The sequence below is a fragment of the Epinephelus fuscoguttatus genome, linkage group LG14 (assembly GCF_011397635.1).
Source record: "Epinephelus fuscoguttatus linkage group LG14, E.fuscoguttatus.final_Chr_v1".
Taxonomy (NCBI): Eukaryota; Metazoa; Chordata; class Actinopteri; order Perciformes; family Serranidae; genus Epinephelus; species Epinephelus fuscoguttatus.
The window spans coordinates 25855273-25880241 of NC_064765.1; the positions used below are offsets into that span (position 1 = coordinate 25855273).

General features: G+C 41.0%; 2 protein-coding genes and 1 long non-coding RNA gene across 4 annotated transcripts in view; all 3 read right to left on the reverse strand.

Annotated features, from left to right (window-relative positions):
• Positions 1–347: 347 nt before the first annotated feature.
• On the reverse strand, positions 348–1487 carry LOC125901291 (uncharacterized). The gene is made up of 3 exons (XR_007450967.1): positions 1427–1487; positions 756–845; positions 348–514 (listed from the first exon to the last, which is right to left on the reverse strand). It is a non-coding gene; the product is annotated as an uncharacterized LOC125901291 (long non-coding RNA).
• A 4901-nt stretch (positions 1488–6388) lies between these two features.
• LOC125901133 (kelch repeat and BTB domain-containing protein 11) lies at positions 6389–12131 on the reverse strand. The gene is made up of 2 exons (XM_049596552.1): positions 11673–12131; positions 6389–11068 (listed from the first exon to the last, which is right to left on the reverse strand). The coding sequence occupies exon 2, from the start codon at positions 10984–10986 to the stop codon at positions 9070–9072; it is 1917 nt and encodes a 638-aa protein (XP_049452509.1). The 5' UTR covers positions 10987–11068; positions 11673–12131; the 3' UTR covers positions 6389–9069.
• A 615-nt stretch (positions 12132–12746) lies between these two features.
• Positions 12747–24969, reverse strand: part of arhgef10 (Rho guanine nucleotide exchange factor (GEF) 10) — a 58674-nt gene continuing 46451 nt past the window's right edge. For both annotated transcript variants that reach the window (XM_049596197.1, XM_049596196.1), the window contains 3 exons: positions 16816–16938; positions 14864–15385; positions 12747–14787 (listed from right to left, as the gene is read on the reverse strand). In XM_049596197.1, coding sequence (XP_049452154.1) covers positions 14880–15385; positions 16816–16938 — 629 coding nt within the window. In that variant the 3' untranslated portion in view covers positions 12747–14787; positions 14864–14879. The remainder of the gene's footprint in view (positions 14788–14863; positions 15386–16815; positions 16939–24969) is intronic.

The following is a 24969-nucleotide window of genomic DNA, read 5'->3' on the forward strand; positions in this document are numbered from 1 at the left end:
CAGAGCACAAAAACATTCCCAACAGCTTATCACATAAGCGGTTTTAAGTCATTTCAAATTTTATCTTCATTCTTTCAAGATGTAAGATCAATTGACACTGCACTCTGAAGTCTAAACCACTAATGCCTCATTTTTTGAACAAAGCAGTTCAGATTCAGACAGACCTTGTTAGCTAAATTTAGCTGTAGGTGAAAACAGGGGGAAAAGATTTAACAAGCTCCCTATTTAAATGACTAAAACCAATTATGCAAACATAATTAGTATTCCGTAAGAGAACCAAAGACGACTACAGCACGGGGCTATAGCTGCTTACCTCCAAAGAAGGCCCCATCAGACAAGATCTTGGTGGTTGTCTTTACAACAACTGTGCCACGGCTGATGAAATGCATGCCCTTGCTTCACTGCCCATACAGGATAATCACATCACCCCATTTATCACCTCCAGAGGGTTCTCAGGGAATGAGTCACGTTTCATGTTTGAGACCAGTTCATCATAGTTCCAACTTCACACTTCCTGTGGGCATTTGAAAGCAGGACAAACAGGAGACAGAGCAAAAAGAGATAGGAAACACTTAAGTGGTAAGTCATAATGGGCAATTAAAGAGCCTCTGGTCTAAATTAGGAGTTCCAAGGTGAAACTTTTATGCAGCAGGTAAGGTTATTGGTCAGGGATGACAACGAATTCAACCAAAAGACTGAGTGAATTGCAAGTGTGCTCCCAACACATCCAACATTTCTGAGGACACCCTCTTTACCTTGTACTCAGTGTGTTGCAGGCACAGGTGTTTGGTTTGGCCTAACTGCAGAGAGTGCATTCAGCTCTTCACTTAACCAGGCTGCGAAAACTGGTATACAAACAAACAAACACAATTTTAGACTACTCACCTTAGTTCAACTGTAGCTAACTTAGGTTGGCATTAGCAGCATTTTGAAAGCTGCAACATAAAATAAGCAGCATTTTGTTTACCTGTCATGACAAAAAAAACAAACAAAAAAAACAATACATCTTCGCTGCTGCCTATTATCTTCCAGGCACATTAAGTTTTTATACAATTCACACATTTATGCATGTTGAACACCAAGCTAACTGTGGCCTTTCACCAGGCTTTGACCAGACAGCCCTGCAGTTAGCATGTTAGCATGTTTAACTAGCTTAACCATTTGCTATGTGCGACAAAATAATGTCAACTCAAAGTTTACTTGCTTTCCGAAACTTGAACCGCATCTCAAAGTCTTCATTAACTAGAAAATAAAGTTGGCTCAGGTGTCAGGTAAGTTATACCGTTACAATAGCTTCTGTGCTAACTAGGTAGCTAGCTAATAATGTTTAACCAAGCTAATGCTAATTACATCAGCTGTTGGGTTCCCCAATTAGGCAGGACAGGTGTGAAATTCGCTAATGTAAACGGTCGCAAAAATGGCGTACCTTGCATTAGGGTATATCCTCTGGTGTTTTCCTTCTCTGTTTATAAGAAACAGTAAGATACGAAGCTTGGAAACTGGTAAATAGTTTGATAGTTAGTTAGCTGGCTAGCTAGCGTTAGTTAGCATCAGTTAGCTCCCTCAGGCTGACAGGATGAACGTCGACTATCCCAGCTCTGTGTTATCTTCCTTCTTCTTAAATCTGGACCTACTCCATTTAAAGTTATACAGATTTTTAAAACAGGTGAATATTTCTATTTCATTACTTAATTTTAATATAAGCCTTAATTTTGTTATGAGAAAAAAACATGTTGCTTGTACTGTACATGTACATACTCCACAGCCTACAATATCTCCATTAATACTTTTAATGAAATAGCTTAATAATTCAAAAATGGTTCAGCAAACAAATTAAAGGTAGATTACATTTTTAATAAGTCACAACAGTAAACATTTGATTTTCCACTTCGAAATAAAATTGTCTGCTGTAAATTAGAAACTGAATCAATGATAATTTGATATAATAGCTGACAACAGAAGAATAATTGCAGCTTCATTGTTTGGTAATTTAGGAGAACAAAACCCTCCATCTTATGAGGTCTTTTTTAAACAAGTGTATTTGTTGGATTTTTTTAAATATATGTCTAATACAATAAAACCAACAACAACAAAAAACAAGGTACAATATAAAATATTCACAGTAAAGCATCATCTAAATATCAGCTGCTACAACAGGGTAATACATTGAGTACTTTTCCAAGGTTTAAGATAAATAATAAGAAATGCCACCTATACAAGTATTGACAAGAAAGAAAAAATGCACATAATTATGTTGCAATTGAGAAATTAAGGCAAGCAGACTTCTGTAGCCTTCTCCCCCTCTAGAAATGTCATAAAACGTCCCCATATTTTATCAAAGGTAGAATATATACGGTTAATCTGTGATAGTCTGCTAAGCCAGGCTTGTAAACTTGATCTGATAGGAGATTTCCAGAATTTGGCTATGGTGTGTTTTGCTTACAATAAGCAATAGAGTGTCATTTTCTTATTTGCCTTATTTAGTTTACAATTTACAGGAAACATTTCAAGAATACACAGTTTGGGGCCTACAGACAGCTTAACACCTGTGATATGTGAGAGGATATCCAAAACCTCTATCCAGAAAGGCTGAGCAGTCCCATAGGCAATGAAATACTGTGCCCTTTGTTCCACATGTATTACATATATCAGGTATATTGGGATTGAATTTATTTGACACGGTTGGAGTTACATATATTCTCATATATCCACTTATATTGGAGTAATTTAAAATGGGTATTTATGGATTGTGTTGGAGCTTTCAAGCAGATCGTCTGCCAGTCCTCGACTGAGATTTCACTGTTTAAGTCCTCACACCATGCAAGTCTTTTCCTTTCTGATGAGATCTGGGAGCCGTCCATGATTGTTTTATAAAAGCGTGAAATCAGGCCGTTCTTTGAGTGGTGTTTTACAGCTATTTATTTCACAGAGGTGACATTAGGTAAGGATAAGGATTTTTGTATCCTATATATGTAGCTCCTAATTATGAGGTCATTTTAATTGTTTTGGCCCACACTTTCAGTGATATGACAGAGCCATGCATTATCATTTTATCCATAGGCAGCACAACCAAACTGGCCACAACTCAACTTGCATGTGCATGTACATACCTGCTTGTTGTATGGCAGCATGTATTCCACTATGAACTCAAGTATACTCCAGCTTGAACATGGATGGAAAAGGGTGCAGCTGTGACGTGCCCACTCTTTACATCATGCTCATACTGCCCTCCAGTGTTGAAAGGGTGAACATCGTGAGACATGCAGGAGGTGGACACAATAGTACCAACACTTCTATCTACACTAATTCAATGTAACACCTCGGGAATAAACAGCTCTTTTGTGAAGAGTTTATGGTAATTTTTAGGCTTTAGTCTGTGGTAACGTTGCATAAAATTAGTAACTGAAATAATGATTAAATTAATGAATTTATTTGGCACAACATCCTACTCCAGGTAAGTAAACCACAAAACAACTACACACTGAAAAATCTGCTCAATAAGTTCCCATAAAGGTTGTTCACATTAAGGACAGTGGATAACCCTGACCAGTACGTTGTTTCTGCAAAGACATGGGGTAATTTTTAAATGCTTAGCACCACAAACAAAATTCAAATGCAGAATAATATCTTTCTGCTGTGTTGGCTCATTGACTGTGTGAAAATATGCAAAGGTATTCACAACATTCTCACCATTCCTCGATAAAAATGTGTATTTTTTTTCATGTTCCGGTCGCTGAGATCATGATTTGTTTGGACGGGCTGTGATGAAAATGAAGGGTTTGTTATTTTGTATTGATTGTACTGTAGAAAAAAACAACACAATTTTCAACATGCATTCGCCCTCAAGCAGTAGAGCAGTCTCATTATACTGGCATGTAGTCTCCTACTATACAAAGTAGTAGCTGTTACACTGTATGTAATGTTTAAAAACCTACCTCCACCCTTTTATTTTTTTCTTACTGTTCAGTAAGATGTTACTTGATGTCACCTTCCTTTTGCACCACTGCCTCTAAGACAAATGTCTGTTTATCTACAGCAATCTAGCCTATGTCATAGAATTAAATTTCATAGAAATGAATAAGGGTTACATTGATACATGTAATTGCTATGTATGCTGTAACTCATTGGGAATTGATGTTAATTAAATATTTTGTGTCACTTCAGTAGTTACAGATATGATATGACACATCTAAGAAAAACTTCACTAAAGCACAACTATACAAAGACACAATCTCCCTCTTTACAAACTAAAAGGTGATTTGATGAGTGATAAAAATCATCCTTTCTCAGTTCATGCACTGAGGAGTTTGGTTGCTACAGCCATGGTGTGATCATCAGCTTATGCTTTCAGTAAACACTCGACAGATACTGCTGTATAACTGACTTCACTGAATCAGTGCTGTGCTCCTGAAGCACCATTTTCTATCATGTCACAGTTGTTTTTCCACACAAAAGTAAAACAAGAAGTGAACTCACCATAGAGACATGTTTGTTTCCTGCTTGTGGTCCCACTCCACATGCTCCCAGTTACTCACAACGTGTTACGTTGAAATCATAAAGAATCAAAAATGAAGAGTCTTTATGAACTGAAGTCACAGGGGTCCGCATTTAACCACAGCAAAATTATATCACAACATCCGTTTACAAACTAACACAGCTGGTTCAGTATAATTCGAGGCTCATTTGCTCAGTACTTCCCAGACACATGCATTTTTGCTAAAACCTTACCATTTAAAACACTTCCTCATATGAGTACAGCCCATAGCAAGTGTGTGCCTTGCCAAGGGACAAACTGGGCCCAGTGAGTGACCCTGATCCGGGGAGCCCACTGGTTGTTCTGGTTGTTAGTGGTTGTGAACATTTAATTGTGGTTACTGTACTTAGTGTTAGTGTAACAAGAATTTCCTTCAGGATAAATAAAGTTCTATTGAATTGAATTGAACTCTGTTATTACATTGCACTGGATTATTCTGTCGTGTGAGAGTTTGTAAACATTTTTTTGATATAAGTTTGCGCTGTTGTTATAAATGCAGCCCCCCTTTCAAACCAATTCATCAAGAAATTTCTCAGTTTTTGGATTCTTCATTCACTGTAGAGGGATGTGGAAAAAACAGTTTATTTCACAAACTCAAGGTAAAATAGGGTGAGTGATTAATATACAAATGATAATTCTGTGGGTGAAGTATTCTTTTAAAAGACAGTTCCCTCACTTAACTCTTTCACAGACGCAGGGATAAAAAAAAAGTGCCGTTATGTCTCATTCTAACCTTTGTAGCTACAGTACAACATACAACTTTGTTCAACACAGCCATCAACATATCTGTCTGTTTCTGTCTTTGTGAATACAGACATAATATACGGTTAATGCAGCTATTAACAACAAATAATTACACTGTAGCCATGTCTATAATGATTTTCTATTGCATTACTTTTTCATATTATCATATTTTGTTGTACTGTATCTGTTTATGACTTCTCACTCCTTACATTACTGTGTACCTGCTATTCAAGTGTGTCACCCTAACAACTGGAATTGAAAGGCCTTAAATATTGACCTTTGCCTGTCTGTAAAGTGAAAATGAAGCTCGGTTTTCACCTTAACTCAGTAAAGTGACTCTGAACTATTTGAGTTCTACTGCAGCGGATACCTTTCATATAGCAGGGAAACACCACCCTCCAGTGATAAAAGTTTAGCATTGCATCAAGGTGTTTCCTCAACATTTGGAGCAGTTTAAGTCTTTAATGATAGGATGGAATAATTATTTGCACATTAAATATTGCTCTAATTACTGGGAGCTATAGCTAAAAAAAAAGCAACATTTTGGTCTGACTTATATGGCATGAATAGATTTTATTCTCTTTTTTTCCACGCAGTGAGACTGTCCATCATAATTCAGAGAATTGTTTAATAAGTCATTATAATTATGATTAATATAATGGCTTATTATATAAATATTATAATGATCTCATCACTATGAGATGAGCTGTCATAATTATAAGGTGTGAGAAATATTCTTATAATTGTGCAGTGTTATAAGACACTAAATAATTAATAAAAACAGCTAAGAAAATAAAAGTTGGAGGTGATTGAAATGGGTGAATACACACATAGCCGGGCTGAAATCATCATGGTGATGCTCACGTTGGCCTAAACTTATAGAGACATGGAAATTCCCTTAAGTTATACTTATATAAATATGACAATATTACTGTACATTTGTTAGCAAGCAAATTACAGTCAACTAAGTTTTGTTGGGCATGAGGTCATGTCTGCACAGCAGTAATCCAGGGTGCTGTTACAGTCTTTATCCACTAGATGGCAGGTCTGTTTCACGTCTGGCAGACAAGCCAAAAGGACACATCACTTCCCCACAATGCTGAAGACACATTCAGAAAACCAGATCATTTTCCAACACAAAATATTTTATTTGAAGCACTTAGTTGTGACTGATATACATTATCCAACAGCTAATTTGTTAGCCCACTCCATATGCCTTGAACAGGAAGCCACTGCCTAACATCGCATCACTTCACTGTCCATCACAGCAGCAAATCCAAAATTACCAAATCCATACAAAATTCACAAAAATACAGCCAGCGAAATATCAAAACCACATCCATATTGTCTTAGTCACTGCCTGGAGACATCTCTAGAAACGTTATTAAAAAGCAATTTGTTCCAAGAATACATCAGCATTAGCTTCCATACAAAACTCCCACTGTGTCATTGCAGCAGCAAACAAATAATGTGAAATGTCTGAAAGAAGGAAATTTAGAGTACAATGTGCTTTGATACAAGACGAGCATGGTTTGTTAGTGTCATGACAGCAGGATATCTTGTTTGTGGACACAGTAGGAGTCACAACCTGACCTCGCTGAAACACTGGACTATCTGCTTTGACCTTTGGCCCCAGCCAGTGAAGAAATCTGCTTGCACTTGAACATGAGTCTGCTGCTGTTTCCTTCAACACATACGGGGAGAGGCAGATAAGAGATGCATCTTTGTGTATTCTGAATGGCTGGCTTTCCCTTTACTTCCCAGAAAGTGCCTGTTAGCAGCTAACATGATGCTCCTTCCTCTGAGAAAAATGACTATTGCTTTAGTTTCTTATCTTGACTGTGGTGCAGTCAGAGGGACTCTTTTTATACTGAACTTAATCCACAAAAGATGTAAAAGTGACAGTTTCATTTCAGCCTGACTGAATTGTTATTTATCTTTGGCAAGCGAGCTAAATGAAGGAATTGTGACACCCGTGAGTATGTACTATAAGCAAGATAGCACATTCTGAATCTAAAAATAAATGTTATTTCTGTTCTTTTATATCTAAATCTACAATTCCGATTTAAACAGATCTGAAACATATTGTTTTATATCTCTGACAAGATTGGTTTTAGCTTCCAGAGGAGTAAAAATGAGGAGTTTGCTTTGACTGAAAAAGGTCCCCTGAATTACGACAGGTACAACAAGCTGTTTAAATGCTTTGCAAAGGGAATATTTGGGTGGTACACGGCTGATACAGTTTCTATTTCAGTTTTTACTGATTATAATTTGACCTTGATTCACAGGTTTAATTCAAAGCCAGTGCAGATCAGGTTTCGAGGTAGAGCTGCAATGATCACTTCATCAACATAGAATTATCTGCAACTACTTTGATAATCAATTCATCATTTCAATAATTTTTTCTAGCAAACATGTCAAACATTTGCTGTCTCCATTTTTTAAATGAGAGGATTTGAGGCTTTCCTTACCTTTAATAACAGTAAATCAAATATCTTTGGGTTTTGGACTTTTGATTGTACATAACAAGACACTTTAAGGTATACTATGCAAGAATTGTGGTGGCTTGGTGGTGCAGTGGTTAGTGTTGTTGCCTCACAGCAAGGTTTCTGGTTCAAACCTGACCTGTGTCAGCGTGAGTTTTCTCTGGGTACTCCGGCTTCCTCCCACAATCCAAAGACATGCAGGTTAATTGGTGACTCTAAATTGCCCGCGAGTGTGAATGGTTGTCTGTCTCTATGTGTCAGCCCTGTGATAGTCTGGCGACCTGTCCAGGGTGTACCACACCTCCAGCCCAGTGTCGGCTGGGATAGGCTCCAGCCCCCCCCATTGTTGGCTACCATTTGTCAACAGTATGGCCAGCAAAAGTGAGAGTGACTTTCATAGCTTCCTCTTACAATCTGACACCTGGTTTATTCAGTCCCAACTTCACTTGCGCACTCTGCCTAAGAATGTCCCAAGCACAGCAAAATAATAAGAAATAAGAAAACACAGGCAGAGAGCAGAGTTTCTGTAGATTAATACACCACCACACACTTAAAATGGGTCCTAAGTGATGATTGAGAGTGATTACTTTAGCTTACACATTGTTATTTTTAAGGAACATCCTGCACAGCATACCTTTAAATGTGTCTTCTTGGAGTGTGGATAGTTATTACAGCAATTTTTCATTATTATCTGACATTTTGTTGACCAACAAATTATGAAAATACTCATTAGTTGCAGCCCTTGTTCGAGGAATACTGTATTCCTTCCAAGTCAGTTCCCATTATAGTAACTATTACATAGTATTACAGCAGACCCATCTGTATATTGTCTCATTTGCATAGAACCTGTGTTGCATCATCCATAAAGCGCACTACGACTGCTTCCACTCTTTTTTTTTGTACAACTTTCAACAAAACACTTGTTTTTGTTACCAAAGTCACCAGTCAGCTATGTTCTAAATAATATCTACTGTAAATACAAAAGTGCACCAAACCAAACTGAACACAGGAAATACACAAAATAACCTACAGTCACTGTCAGCATGTCATTATCTACAGTCAGATACAAATATTGTTGCATTCATTCAACTCTAAAAAAAGAAAGTTTTCCTTTTAAGGCTTGACCCTGCAGACATGTTAAATCGCCATGCAAAATACACACATTCCATTGAAAGCAGGCAATGAGACACTGAGATAGAAAGCTGACATTGAAGAGTGTGCACAAGGTCTTCTGCTTATTCCAGTTTCGCTATGACACATTGTGTTATTCTGGACCACACACACACTCACACAAGCACGCACACACTATGTAACTTTTTCAGGCTTTTCAGGCAAAGTGAGAACAAAAGGAAAAAGAACGCCTTTCGCCTCCAGAGGTGCCCTCAGCGCTTCCTCGACAAAGTAGGCGTTCTCCTCCTCCACCACAAACTGAAGAGTCTGGCTTTTGTTCACACAGTAGATGCAGTTCCCGATCACGGCGCACCTGAAGGGTAAGTGACTTCCAAGCCTCTGTGATGCGCAATCGTGCCACATTTTCACTATGCTGTTGTACTTAAAGACGGTGATCCCCTGCTCGCGGTTGACGTCAAAGCGGTAAATGAAGCTTTTGAAAGCCACCATGTCAGTTGACTTCTTCCTGCTGTTGTTGTAGGGGCACTCCTGCCACTCGTCCCTCTTGGTGTCATACTTCAGAAGGCGGTAGAAGAGTGAGCCTCCTGAAACGTAAAGTTCTCCGCCGCAGGTTGTGGCTTCGTGAGCCACTGCGAAGGCTCCCTTGGGCAAAGGGGCGACCGTGGTCCAGCGGTCCATGCGAGGGTCATATTTTTCCACTGTAAACAAACATTCTCCTCCAATGGCGTACAAGTAGCCATCCATCGACACAAGCTTTAGCTGGGCACGAGCTTGTGTCAGAGGTCTGACCTCAGACCAGCGGTTGGTTATGGGGTTGTAACAGAAGACCTTGTCTGAAACCTTGCCCTTGTCCCCGTAGCCCTTTATCCCCCCTGCCACAAACAGGTAGTTATACATGGTGCAGATACCGCACCCTTTAGTGTTTATGTCCTCAGGCATTGCAGTTAAAGGTCTCCAGTCATTTGCTGTTTCGTTAAAGTAGCAAATCATATGACTCTCCTCCAAGGACCCAACCGACAACGGGCTCTGTGGTCGGCTGCCGCAGCGGCTCGGTGGTCGGCTCCCAACGCGATCAAACACATCATTTATCTCTGCCACCATCAGAGTCTGCCTCCCCTCCATTCTCTTCTTTAGGATCAGATCCCGCTCAGACCCATTCAGGCGCCCGTACACGGCGGGGTCCTTTAGGATCTGGAGGAAGTTGTCGCTCATGAATCCATAGGCAGTCTCCTTCAGTTCACTAAGGCGCTGCTTCTTGGCGATGGTCAGAATCTCGTAGCAGTTCTCTGGAGTGATCTGTTCGGACATGGAGTCCATGGCCGCCTGGACAGCGCAGGGGATCTGGAGGATTTTAGCCCCTGTGATGACATCTACAACGTTGCCCTTGGAAACATTCATCTTAGAAGTGTAAACATAGTCTATTAAAGTAGACAGAGTCTTGTAACTCACTCCCTTCACTTTCAGGATGTCTCGTGACAGACGTGCTTTGAAGTAGTCGCTCTTCTCTGCCAGGACAGCCTTGTGAGCGCTGATCGTCTGCCCGCCGACTTCGATGACTAAATCAGGCTCTTTCTGAGACTGAGTATTCTCGGCTTCCTGGCTGCTGTCCCTGCACTCGAGGTTCGATTTTAGGACTGACCAATCCGTTTCCTGTTTGGCTTGGCTGGGCGAGCTCACGGAGGAATCTGCACTGTAAGACACTTTAGCTCTGGCGCCATTGTGAATCTCACTGCTTGCACAGTTTTGTTGCGTGCCAGCAATGTGATTGGACACAGCAGTGTCAGCATGACGAGGGACATCCGGAGCTCCCTTATCATTGGAGAGGTGATCACCTCTCGAGATGTACGAGCCGTTGCCTTTCTGGTGGTCTATGTGATTATTCTCCATCAGTCTTCCATCCAGCAGGTATTCCTTCTCGAATGCTGGAGGGGGGCTGAAATCCTGATTGTCCTGCAGGAATCCTTGGACGTAACCTTGACATAAATTTCCATCCTTGTCAGACGGCGTGACAAGGTCAGGGTTCACAGCATGGAGGATGACATCAGCCTCCACAGTGATTGTCCCTCCTCCCTGCCTGCAACCCTCGTTCATCCTGACGTGCTCACTGGTGATGGGGGACAGCGTCTTCACCGATCATGCTGAGTGGAAGAAGAGTGGACGAACTTGTGATTACCTGCATGAGGGGGAAATAAGAAGGGAATTTAACCAGGCCCAAAGGAGGAGGGGGAAAAGGGAGTCTTCAGGCTGCAAATACCTCTTTATTCTCTAAGGGGCGCCCTTTCTCTAATAACAAACAGCTTGGAAACCTTGAAATTTACAGGAAAAAATTACTTTGCGCTGCCATTGCCAACTCTGCTGTGTAATACACATCAGCATTAATGTGTCATCACTTCATTCAAACCAACTGCAGCTGCACTGTCTGATGTAAAAACATCTACATCTTAACAAGGAAACGGAAGCAATCCCAACATACAGCTTCCTGCATACAGCATGACCTACTGCAATGATCACCCTGCCTGTCCATTATTTGTGGTAATCTGGAGGCATTCAGAGCGCATGCGCAAATGGTGTTGCGCTGATGGAGGAATTAATCTCTAATATGACTGAGAAAGGGCGTTTGAAATCATATGAAAACTCATGTCTGTTGTTTAAGACGTCCTCAGACAACGTCGGACAAAGCTCATTTATTCGAATCAAGGAGCAGTAGATAGGTAATTTAAACAAATTATTATCCATATATAAGCATTTATGTCTATTAACAGTGCAATGTGACCTACCTGCGTTTCCCCGCTGTGATTTAACAGCTCGGCACCAGCAGTTTCTCTGCCAGTCCCTCCACAAAGCTCAGTTACGTAAGGCAGTCGCAATCCTGATGAACCAGCCAGGCTGTGCTCTCCTGCGCGAGTTTACTTCACCGATATAAATCCAGCTGCTTTATCCCATCCGTTCACCTTCTCTCCATCGACCCCTCTCTCTCAACTGGTTGTTTCATCCGCTCCCGCTCTGACAAACCTCCACGGGGGGTTTTTTAGTGGTGGCGGTGGAGGCGAGGCAGGCGGAGGGACGATCAAACAGTCATTTCAGGTCGCACCTCCTTCTGATCAGCGCGACGCCAACTAATTTCCTCCGGTGGAAGAGGCGGGGAGCTGCTGCGCACGGTCAGCTGCGTCTTCCTCCAGGAAGCTGGAGCTGTCCAGCGTGGGCAGCGGAGGTACTACTGGAGATCTCGGACTCTGATTTTTGTTGTCTTTTTTTTTTTTTTTTTTTTTAACAGTTGACTACAGTGAGGCGGTCATCATTGATCTAAACCACGCCCCCTTCCGTCGGTATTAACCCTACACTCAACAGCAGGAGGCTCCATCTGTTGTGCGCGCAAAGGACGCATCCCAGAGATGCGACATGCCTTTACGCATCATCCCAATCCTGGGTACCACTATGGGTGGGGGGGGTTAGGGGATTAAATATGGGGAAAATCCCTCTCCCCTCCCTCTGCTTACACACACATACACCAAACCAACCTTTATTATAAAAAAGCATGCCCTTTATGTAAAATATAAAGAATAACACTGGCACACATCAAAATAAAATTAAACACAAGACTGTCTGAGCCCCCAAAGGGATTTTATATAACACTAACACTATTCTAAAATGCATGAGCCAGTTTATCACAATCTGCAGCACTGACAGATTGCTCTCTAAAGTAAACTGTGAGTGTAAACTTCAGGCAACCCCAAGACAGCTTAACAATGCCCTGAAAATATGAGTCATATTTCCATTTTGGAAATATCATCACCATTTCTGACCAACTCCTACATATGAGAGATACAATCAAAATGCAGCATATTTGTGTAGTAGAAGCTTTAATAATGTGATTCATATGGAAAAGTATCCTCAGAGTTTCTACAGTGATAAACAAGGAACACAAGGCCAGTGCACTCAACATGTGAAAAGGCCTGATTAGAAATAGTGCAGCAGCAGCAACACACGTTTTCACCCAGGGTCTGTGACCTCTCTGCCATGGAGACTGCGTGTCTTAACAACTGGCCTTCAGATATAAAAATAGAGAGGAGCCACCGCAAGGGCATCGCACAACTATCAGCCCTGGGAGATTAGAGGGCATTCAGCTGGGAAGGTTTTAATGCCAGATATTCTGAAAACAAAGACTCAGCAAGGACTGATAGACAAAATGAGAGGTCTCCGTGGAAATGTCAGGGTCAGAGGGAAGAACAAAAGACTTCCAGTTGCAGAGCTGTCTAAATATGCGACAACACCCAGCCAAACTGATAACTGGGTAACTTGGTTGCTACAGTAAGGCGTTGCTGCAGTTTACTTATAGTTAATAAATACAAGCCAGTATTCAGTTACAGAAGTTAAATATTATCTTAGGTTCAAGTCAGCATACTTACTAGCAAATAATCAGATCGGATGATATTTGGGATCAGCCCAGGGTGCCGTGGATTGCAGCATGAGAACATCTCTAACCTGGGATCGTCTTATCTATTTTTGTTAGAACTGACAATAGTGAAACATGTGCAACAGTGGGAGTGGGCGTTTCATGAGAGAAAAAGCCTTGACCCTCTCTGTTCAGCAGAAGGAGAAATGAGCAGTGAAATCCCGGAAGAGCTGTATCAGGCTCAGTTCCTGCAGCCCCTCAGGCACATTTCTAGTCCCAGCATGCACTGATGGCTGCTCACAGGCAGAGTGGAGAAGTACAAGGTTAGATCGAACACACTAACACGTCTTCCTCCCGCATCTTTTAATATGATTTAACTGTTTGGTTAAATCAGTAATGGGTGCTTTATGAACATGCCAACTCATTTGCATTTGGTTCAGCTGGAAGTTTGCCACAAATATAGCGGAGATGTTGCCGTAAAGTTGATGTATATTTCCCAGGAAGAGAATCATCAATTCAATAAAACTACTGAATGATAATAAGATCAGATAAGAGGATATTCCAGTAAAAAGTGCAGATGTAAACTCACAAAGTAGTACACAAGGATGCTCAGTAAAACAGTTTATGATTTTGTTAATACACATAACAGAAGTACAAATTGTGACAAAAGTATAAAGCTTTTTTCTTTTTTTAAATATCCTTATGTGAGACAAAAAGACAGATTGGGGGGAAAAACTCTCCTGGTGATAACAACTTTTTCATCCCTTTATGAATAGAAACCTGGCCAGCCAGAGATTCTCATCAAACCTTCCCTAACTAATTCAGTCATCAGTATTTCACCTTCTCCATCACTTTCCTCTGTTAACAGAATGGTAGCAGCACTGAGCTGGTCCAATAGCGAAAAGACTCGATTCCATATAAACACATGCCTTTTCTCTGACCCTAAAACTCATTCACATGTAATCCTGAGTTGTCATACTTCATATTTACAACTCCAGCCTGGACAGATGATCTAAGGTCTGGCCAAAACCTAATCCTAATCTTAATAAAACTTTTATGTAACAGACTCAAAGCCCCATCGTTACCTTATACGCCTTTCAAGCAGGACAAGTCTCATTTGTTCTCAACACTGATTTGAATACTGCAGTCCTTTACAGTCAAACACTAGAGAGTAATGTATTAGCCATGTTACGGAACAATAACCAACTTTGTCAGGGGGTGAAAATTAAGACCGTTCAGTGATTTCAAACAAGTATATCCTTAATAAGTACAGTACATCCTTTAACTGGTCCTCAGGGTGTTGTTTGCTCCGTCAAGCTTAATGATTGAGTGGTTATATTGATCCTTTCTTTACTTTAATGGTAGGAGACATCATTAGAAACATCGCTGGAGCATTGTGGAGTGCTTGATGCACTTCTGGTTTCAGTTTTGATTGATCCCAAATATTCTGTTAAGGCAAATATCCTTGTGAGAGTTGTGTGCAGCACTTCTGTTGTAACCTGAAAGAGACAGAGAATACATGTGAGACCCTTTTTTCTACTGGTGATTAACATGTTTATGTTATTTTTAGCATACCGAGGTGCCCGTGGTGTCACATGTTGAGTAAGGGGATCTGCCAGATCATGATGGTCGAGGTGGTGTCCTCATGGCGAGACTGTTTGGTCTTTTTGTTGACCTTGCGGTGCCCCAAACCGCCAGACACCACCAGCAAAGAGCTGACATCCACCTTGCTGGTCCGACGGCCCTTCTGGTGATGGGCCGGGTCATGGAGCATGTCATAGAGGGCTCCGTCCTCAGGCCCGTGCTCCAAGGAGCCCTGGGATGGTGCTAGGGAGCCGCAGGATGAAGAGGACATGGAGTCCTGGAGAGCCATTGTAGTGCAGCCCACCTCTCCCAACCACACACCCCGTCCCTGAGGGGGAGTCGGTGCTGAATCTGAGGGGGGCTGGGTGTTCTCCCCCTCATCTGTCTCTGTTGGCTGGACTGAGGTGGGAGGAGTGGAGGATGACGGGCCAGAGGGCCGGTTACACACTGCAGCGGCCACGCTGAGGAACTTGACTGGACCGCTGTGAGCGTGTAAGGACACCATACCACGACCTGAAAACAGGTACAGCCACTTTAATATTCAGCCAGGACATTTTACACACTTCAGTGTATATTTGTGGACATCTATCACCTGTATACATATCTGGCAACTGAAAGTGTTATTCCCAACACTTTTAAATGTCTGTTTTGCCCCTGATGCAATGTCTTGCATGACTTGCTGATGTTCTCTGTATTACATCATAAAATTAATATCTTTGGGTTAAGCCTTTTGGTTGGAAAAAAGCAGCTTTTCATAGTCTAAATCAGTCAGTACGTTTACATGACATCAGAGAAAATCGATTTGTTGTGTTAGTCCTACTAAAACCAAACTTTTTAAATACATGTAACCATGTAAGTCCGTGTGAAATCGTATTAAATCGAACTTCTCAAAGTCGGACTACCACATGCAGATAATTCGACTGGGAGTCAAATTACTTCTGCATGTATACAGTCGGTCAGTGTCCACCCTGGGCTTTGACCTGGAAGTCGAAAGCATTAAATGTGTAACAGAAGAAGAAGCTGGTAACAAGTTGGCGAAATTTGCATTCAGAGCTGTGCATTTTTGGAAGGACGAAATATACAGAGCTGTAAAGTTGACCACCATGGTACCAGTTTGCCGCTAGCTAAACGTAGCTAACTTGTTTGGTCTGTGATGTAATAGTAAATCGGAGAAAGGTCCAATACTAACAAGCTGTACGGGGATATATCGCCACCTGTCGTAGCAGAGTCAGACATACTTCAGTCAATGTATCAATGCCCCTCCCGTACCTGTATACTGGGACAAGGACAGTAGTCCAAGTAAATGGCGAGCTACACCCTAGCTTGACTTAACTGTGCATGTAAACATACTGAGTGTTTCTAAGTTGGGGGTAAGGGTACCCCTAGAGGTAATTTGGAGTACTGCAGGAAGTATGTGAGATTTTTTTGTAATATTAATTAAAATGTAATTTCAAAAAGCATGAATAATTTTCTAAAATAATTATACTATACGTTCAATAATAAATTTTCCAATTTTCAGTGAATTACTATGTGCAGTAAACTGTCCACTGTCACAACAAACACAATCACAATCATGTTTACGTTAATTCACTGTGACGGGGAAGCCAGCCTCGATATTGAATAACAAATAGAAGTCAAGAAAATGAATTTGTGGTTGAAACGTAGCAGAAATACAGCTGAAAATACAAAGTAAAAAGTGAATTATAAAGTGAAAATGGAATCAACAGAATACTGTCAGTATCAGAAAGAATATGTTTTAATGGGATTCACCTAATTTTGGTGTACCTCGTTATATAGGATTTTTTTCTACCAAAAATGTTTTATGCTAGTCAGGGAGGTACTTGGCTGGCTTGACAAGCACTTGGTCTAATTCATGATAAAAATAAACCTTAGCTCCAGGCCTATATTTAAGTACATTTGATACAGTAATGTTTCAGTGTTACCTGTGACCTTGGGGATCCCCTGCAGTCTGGGGACAGAGAGGGCCACAGTCACCCCCAAGTTGGTCCCTACCAGCAGCAGACCATGACAGACCAGCAGACTGCTCACTGACACTCTCTGGTTCCCTATGGAAAAAAAACACAGAGACATAACATGGCTTTAATTTTGCATAAATTTAATCTAATTTGAATTATTGAGAGATACAGCTGATAAATGTTTCTTGGCAAACATATTTTACCACCTTGAGTTATTGACAGTGTCAAGCATGATCTGTTAAACCACATACAGATGCTCATAAACACTTAAATCCTGTAAAATCAGAAAAGTGCATAGCTAATGAGCCACTTGAATACAGTGTGGTGCGCGGGAGGGAAGGAGGTGTATCGTTTCAGTGAGTGGGGGCATTTCTGCAGCGACGATGTTCAACGGTTATTTGTCTCCAGGGCAACGTAAAGAGAAGCCTGGATGAAAGCAGCTCTTTTCAAGCGTCTGAACACAGAAAAAAAATGCACCATTATGATATCGCTTTGAGTCAAACAAACAAACACAAAAGTGTTTTGTAACAGGATGAGTGAAGCGTAATGCTGTAATTAGGCAAGGAGCGCTGCCTCTGTGGAAGCAACACAAGGACAATCTGACCTGACCTTTTTCCTTTCCTCCTGGTCAGAAAAATCGCTGTGATGCCACTTTGGTCTGTAAAAGCCGTGATTGTTAGTTTAACGGCGCCTTTCAGTAAGGGTGGCAATAAAGCCAAGCGTGCTGACAACTTGCTGTGTTAGGTGACTTATTATGTGGAGTTTGGCACTTATCTCAGACCGTCCCCACACAGGAGCTTTGTTAGGAATAAGCTGTGCAACAAATGCTATCTAGTAAGACATTTTTATCAGCATTTTTTATGACTGTAATAAGAACGCAGGGTTTTGCAAAAACAGACTTTTTGGTCCGGCTATGTGGGAGGCGAGACTGTCATGAGTCATTACTGCTGTAACAGCTTGACTTGAATTTCCTCCCTCAAAGTAATCCTCTTGGGGTTTAGGAAAAAATTACTGCCAGTCTCTCTGCCTGACCCCCCTCACTAGAGCTGACCCCTTGCATGGGGCACACACACGCCATACGGCCATACTTCCAGGAATCACACCAGATAGGCAGGCAGGTACAGTTGAAGACTGGGTGCTGCCCACATGTGCTTCTAATGAGGGCCCAGAGTTAGCAGAAACACACAGACTGCTGGTCAGGGGCCTTGCTCAACTTCCTTCTTTCATAATATTTGGAGTTCCCCACCCAGAGGGTGAACTAAAATAAACCCAGAGTGAATGACAACATGGCCTGGCTCTGGCCCTGATCCTATACCAGAGCACGGCTTTGATCTGCACTTAGTCCTGACAACCAACAGCAGGAGGGAGGAGCAAATCCCAAACACTACAATAATACACTATATCAGCCGTTCAATCAGTCTAGAAATAACTCCGATCAGCACAATGTGAGTAGTTGCCCTTTCAGTTTCTATCGCAGGAAGCTATACCCTCTGACTGTAATGCTCCTATTGTAAAGCTGTTGGAAACATTCTAGGTCCTAAATCCACACTCACATGTTCTCTTAACAAATTTATATTCTGTTCACTCAATCAATCATATAAACCAAAATTTCGTCAGCTGAATCACTGAGAGAGGAAACTTTAGGCTGCTGTATTTCTATGAGCCATATTTATGGCTCTGTGAGGATGTACTTAGGTCGGGTAGCGCTTCAAACTAGACGCTAACCCTAGCATGGCAACGTGCTCACAATGACAGTGATAACAAGCTGATGTTTAGCAGGTATAATGTTTACCATGTTTAATTTTAGTTTAGCATGTTAGCATGCTAACATTTAGTAAATAGATGCTCAGAGGGTCATGAAAATAATAATTCATTTTGAGGGGAAAATGACTGTATGCACCAAATTTCATAGGAATCCATTCAATAGTTAAATCGCTACAAGCAACAGTACAAGCTGTTGGTATCGGAAGTGTTACGGCCTCCGTTTGTAGTCCATCTGTAGTCCCAGTAGTATTGACTAATCACATTTGAGTGGCATGTAAACAGTCCATTTGGTGAGCAAAGTAGGGGGAATGAATTGACCAAAATACGATCTATGAACCCATTGGCCATTGTCTGACTGTGATTTATTTATTTATTTATTTATTTTAATCTACATTCATAGGCAGATATCCGTTTATAGTTTAGGCAGATATCGGTTTAGAGTTTAGGGTAAATACTGAAACCCCAAAATCGGCCATTGCCCCCAGAGGCTTACTGTCGTTAACACCGATGACTTCCATGATTGTCCAATAGTTAAGACCTCACTAAAAAACAAAAGTGTTAACCTCATGGTGGGGCTAGAGAAATTCGACGGATCACCAATGTCCGCGCACAATTTTGTAGAAAGCTATAACAGTTGATGAGATATGGGGTGAAGGTAGCTGTAGGTGAACCAGAAAGTTAATTTCACACACAGGAAGTGTCACACATATCTTGAAATTAACATCCACTGTATACCTCACTGATCATGTGGATCATGTGAAAAATTAATTTCAGTGTCAATCTGAAACGTTTCCAAGGAGAAGATTACATTAAGACAAGTTTTAACTGGAGCCTCTTCACAATGCAGCTACAGCACGTTATCATGTCCTATCCTGTCTACTGCATCCTTGCATCTCCGAAGGAGTGGATGCTTACTCAGAAATAAGTGTCTTATCCATGTCGGGACATGTGCAATAACGGTGGAATAAAAACAAAGGAAAGCTGGAGGTGTTATTTACTGACCCCCCCGATGTTTGTCTCCCATTAGGCCATGCATGGCTGCCTATTTAGGTCACAGAGCAGCAGACAAAGGCAGACTAGACCCTCAGCACAGCAGCCAGCCAGCTTGCCACCATCCTCTGAGACATCATCACAGTGCGGTCTGCTTTGATGGAGGAGTAATGCCTTTTGAAGTGCTTATTAAGAGCTTTTTAAGATATTCTCTCTTTTATCAAATTTTAACTTTATCCATACAATGATTTGCCTCACTTTAATGCGGCTATTTTACAGCTTTTGTGCTTGTCCTGATGTGGATTTCTTGTCCTACTTTAGGTTGGAAAAGAGATTCAGTAGGACTCATCTGGTCCCACGGAGGTTCCATAAAATAAATCAGTGTGCATCTATAGTTTTTAAGATGTCTAAGTCAGAGAAATATCTAGTCAGATTACAACGTGGGAATGTAGAGAAATGGGAGGTATTTTTTTCCTGCACCATGCAGTAATTAACACCCTATCAACTACTAATACCACTAAATTATTTGAAAAATGAGCCGCATAGGATCCTTTCATAAACACTGGCTATGAGTTACAGTGAAAATGACTGCTATTACAGCATATTAGCTCGCTGTCTGTTTAGCGCTTGGATCAGGAACTCCTGTCTGCAGTGAAGGGAGTTAGCAGAATTGCTCCAACATGCATGAACATGAGAAGAATAACCCCACCTGGAGCCCCTCCTGCATTCAACACTGCACCATTTATAGAGGCATTCACACTCAGGACAACGCCCCACGTCTCCGATTGTGAGCCTGATTGTGTGTTGTGTGGACAAGCCAGAACTGCATTAGGACCTGTAATGTAATATCCCTCCCTCATAATACGGACTTCCTGAGTAATAGGGATGCAGAAACCAGAGATCAAATATCAGAACAATACCACTTCTTGCCGTTTTCTGATAAGATGATATTATTTTTAGCTTGTGTCTCAGTAAATGTACATTAATGAAGTGCAGACTTGCAGATGAAAGACCCATCACACTGACTCCAGCGCATCGATTGCAGGCAGGCCCTCCTGTCCAAACAGTTTGGTTGGCAGTTCCAATTACATCAGACTTTGTGCAGAAACAGCACATTTTTTGGTTTCATTCTGCTCCACAGCAGCAGCCACCAGTGATAAACACCACTGTGGAGAGCTCTGGAAAAGCACACATGACAACAGGCAATGGAAAGAGCAGCAGACAGGTGGACTAAAAAACCCAAATCACAACCACACAACCTTGTTGGTGATTTAAGCTGTATAAAGAAACGTTTGATTTCCATGCTGACTGACAGTCCGGAGACCCAGTACTGTTATCAGAGGAAGTGAGCTCTTAATGGCGAGGCCCAGAGGATGAAAGCTTTCATGTGTGGTGGTCTGTCCCAGAACCAGCTTCCTCTGCGGCTGCATGGATCCTATTAGCTAATATAGGCAGTGAGGTCCCAAAGCAGGCTAGTATTATCATTCACATCTGTCTGACAAAGAGGTCTTCCACTTATAACTCTAAACACTGGGTATGAGAGTGAGATTCTCCCACAATAACAGGTCAGCATGGATACTTCATGCAGCAACTCATCACTTTACATTTTTACATGTAATTAGGGATTTCCTTAAGGAAACTTGGGGTTTGTAAATGTAGTGTTTCTACTGTTGCCAGTGCTGTCCACAAATTTGTTTTCTCTGCAGACACAAGCATGACACTGCAGCAATGCCGTTAGCCATTGTGCCAGATTGAACAACTTGTAGTCATGGATACAACAAGCTGTGAATGGATGGTTCTTTGTTGCAGAGTGTATTTAAGCCTTCACAGTGTCGGGTTCTGTCTTCATAGCTGCTCCAATAGCTAAGTGGTATTTAAAGCCTCTCTCCCAAAAGCTAATTACATGAGATCTGACATTCTCCTGATTAATAAATGCTGCTTGAAGTGGTAGAAGTGCCTGATGAAAAGAGCTAACCTGCTTTAGCAGATGTTACGCAATCTCCACACATTCTCTTTTGTCATTTGCTAAATACTTCTGATGCCTTTCCAAATGTTATTGCTACCTTGTGGCAATAATAGAGAAGTCCCTCTGAAGACTGGATGTGCACACAGTCTGGGCAAAGCTGGGCTAATGACAACACTGCTAATGATGCTGAAGATGAGATTGCACAAAGAACAACTGGAGGCTAGTCATTAACTGGAGACCACAATACACATACAGATTAAACCACAGCTGTCATCAAAACCCAGATCAAACGCTCATTTAAGAATGAAAACCCGGTGCAATCCAGTCACGAGAGGAAGACAAGGAGTCAATTGTCAAAACAATGTATGTAAAACTTGAAGACAACATTACAAGGAATGCTACAGGAAATGCACGCCAAACCACAACTGTCTGCATTACTCAGTGCAAAGGAAAAGGAGATTGAAAGCAGCAGTGACTGGACTGCACAATCCTGACTTCATACCAACAGAAGCAATCTCCCCTCCCAAAAGAAAAAACTACAATCATCCTTTTAGGCTGTGTGTGTGTTTTTGGGTCAAGCTGATGTAACGCAGCAGATTACAAGATCCGAAGCAGCAGCTCTGATGACTTCAGCCCGAGGCAATTGTCACACTAACGGTCATTTGGTCTGACGGTGAAATGTTTGGCTTCAACACTCATGGCAGGAAACTGTTTCACAATTAACTGCCGCACACTAAATACAGTATCATCTACTGTGATGACAACAGTTGCCATAGAAACAAACTATTGTCCCTGCTAGAGAATGCATCCACAAGTTCTTGACAGTGTTATGGCACAATGCAATACACACACTACTGTACCAAGAGAGTAATTAAATTGGGGGTGACACATCCCATCTATAAACTAATAAAAAATACAAATGAATTATTTTGCTGTGCTACAACAGGAAACCAATGCCGCTGTCCAAAATAATCATTAGCAAATGAAATCATAATCATAAATAAACTTCAAAAATTGGCATTATTATTACAAGTGGTTCTGATATAACGGTGTGCTGCAGTTCTGTGTGTGGTCGGTCCAAGTGGTGTAGCCGTACCCCAGCAGAAGCTGTTGCTTGACTGCTGCAAATAGGTACAATCAATGTCAAACACTTAACTGTTTCTCTATTTTATTACTTTAAAATGATTTAAAAAGTATTTAATAATAATAAAGTAATAACATGAGTGTTACATAGGCTTCATCGATTGTGACAGTTTTTGTAAAGTGTTGTGAAAATGACAACTTCATGAATGGTTCTCTTTACACAATGTTATGCTAAATTCCTGTCTAAACGTTAGCTAGTTAGCATACATTTTCAGCATTAGCAAACAGCCGATAGGTGCACATTCTGAGTGTATTCTACTCGCTAGCTTTTCATAGGATCTCGTATGGTTCCCATTAGATGTTCATGGAAAACTTATTATTGTAACAGCGTACCAACTGTAACACTTCACTTGAGTCAGGACATGCTTGAGAGGTAATCTTAAGGCCAATACATCATTTTTCACTGAAACTGTAATTGTGAAAATACAGAATATTTTGCTGAAAAGTTGCTATGCTCTTTCATATTCATATATACATATCTAAGTTCAACTTCTCAGTTTTTAAAAGAGTCCAAAACAAATATTTGCTGCGAACAAAACTCATCTGGTATCAAACTGTCTGTGGGATACGGCTCATTTATCTTCTCAGATGTTGTTCTGCAGATATTACAGCCTGTTAATGACAGGTTTACCTCTGCAGTGCCTTACACAGTGAGAGATCAAAGGTGAGTCATTACAGTGGAATGATGTAAGTGAAGTAAATTGCTCTTCAAAGTAGGAGCAAACCACTCTTCTCATCAGAGTTACTGCTCCCACTTGTAATGCTATATCATGTCTGTTGAAGAGAAAATCAACCTGCATTTGATCGTGCTGTACCCAGATCTAGAAAATAAATGAGTATTGGTGTGGTTTTGCTGACAGCCAATCACCACAAGTGTTCTTTGATTTAATGAAATGTGATTGGCCCACTATGGTAGCAGCTACAACCCATGCATTCTGTGGTGTGTTGAAGTCAAGCGTGGTGTATTCAGCATGCCGAGATGCCACCGAAACTTTCAAAGGCATGGCTATACGACACGGCTGTGTCTTCTGGTGGCATTTTACACACCTGAATTCTTCCATTCGAATGAAACAAAAGGTGTCAAACTCAGTACTCTGTTGGTATCTGTATCAGTTTAAGGGTACTGGTATCATAATTTTTTAAACAATACTCAGCCCTTACATGCTGTTTACATTTGATCTAGGTAGGTTTGGTTTTATTAGTCATTACAGTTAATATTTTGTTCCAGCATTAACATCATGATCGGTTGAGGCTATTGGTTGGTGGACAAAGTGTTATTTCTACTTTCTGAGTGATGGATTTTGTGACATAATAAACACTTCCAAAAGAAACTCCAACATTAATGTTTCAGATAGCTGGGAATTGTTATTTTATACTGACCTCCACCAGCTGGACTAGTTGTTCAGCTGCAAATATGCACAATATTTCAATGTGATGTCATTTTCTGGGGTGTGTTTGGCCTGTTATCAAAAGGATGTCCCATCATTTGTTTTCACAAGTGTTCAAATTTGGGCTGGATTTTCCTTTCAGACAGAGCACACTGAGTTTCCTTAAGAATGATATGATGAGGTCAAAAGTTTCCTTACGCAACACTATCAATAGAGACAAAATGAGAGGTTCCTGATTCACTGTTTAGACTAAAGGAAGATGAGAGCATGACAAATCTGCCATAACAAGAGCTGTCAGGATGAGCACCTACACTGATGCCAGCTAATTACTGACATGTAAGGAAGCACTGTGAAAAAAAAATGGCATCATGGGACCTGCATCACAGTCTGCAAATGCTGGGCTGTGTCAGGGTTAAGTGTGTTTGACGAGATGATCACAAGATCTGGTATCAAAAGAGTGAACAACTGTTCTGCGCTGTTCATCTTCAGACATTTTGACACTCTGTAAAAGGTTTCTGTCTCAGACAGGCGCACAGATCACATTACTGATTGACACTCAAGGGCAGGCGAACAGAACTGAAACAGGCGGTGGTTGTTGAAGTGGTGAAGTCGGTAAGACCACAGAGTCACCGTGACTGAATGTCAAACCACAAGACTTTCAGTACTTTAGGTCAGTATATTTTCTTATTAGATAGTGTGTAGAAAATCTCAAACCTCCAGGACTGTTTTTCTGGTTACTGTAGAGATGGAGCGAAAAGATCCTAATCAGAATTTTGGGAGATTTTTATTTATTTTTCATTACTTTGATCCTTAAATTTTGAACTAAAAACTTAGGTGTTATTTAAGTAATTTACAATTCTGTTTATCGGC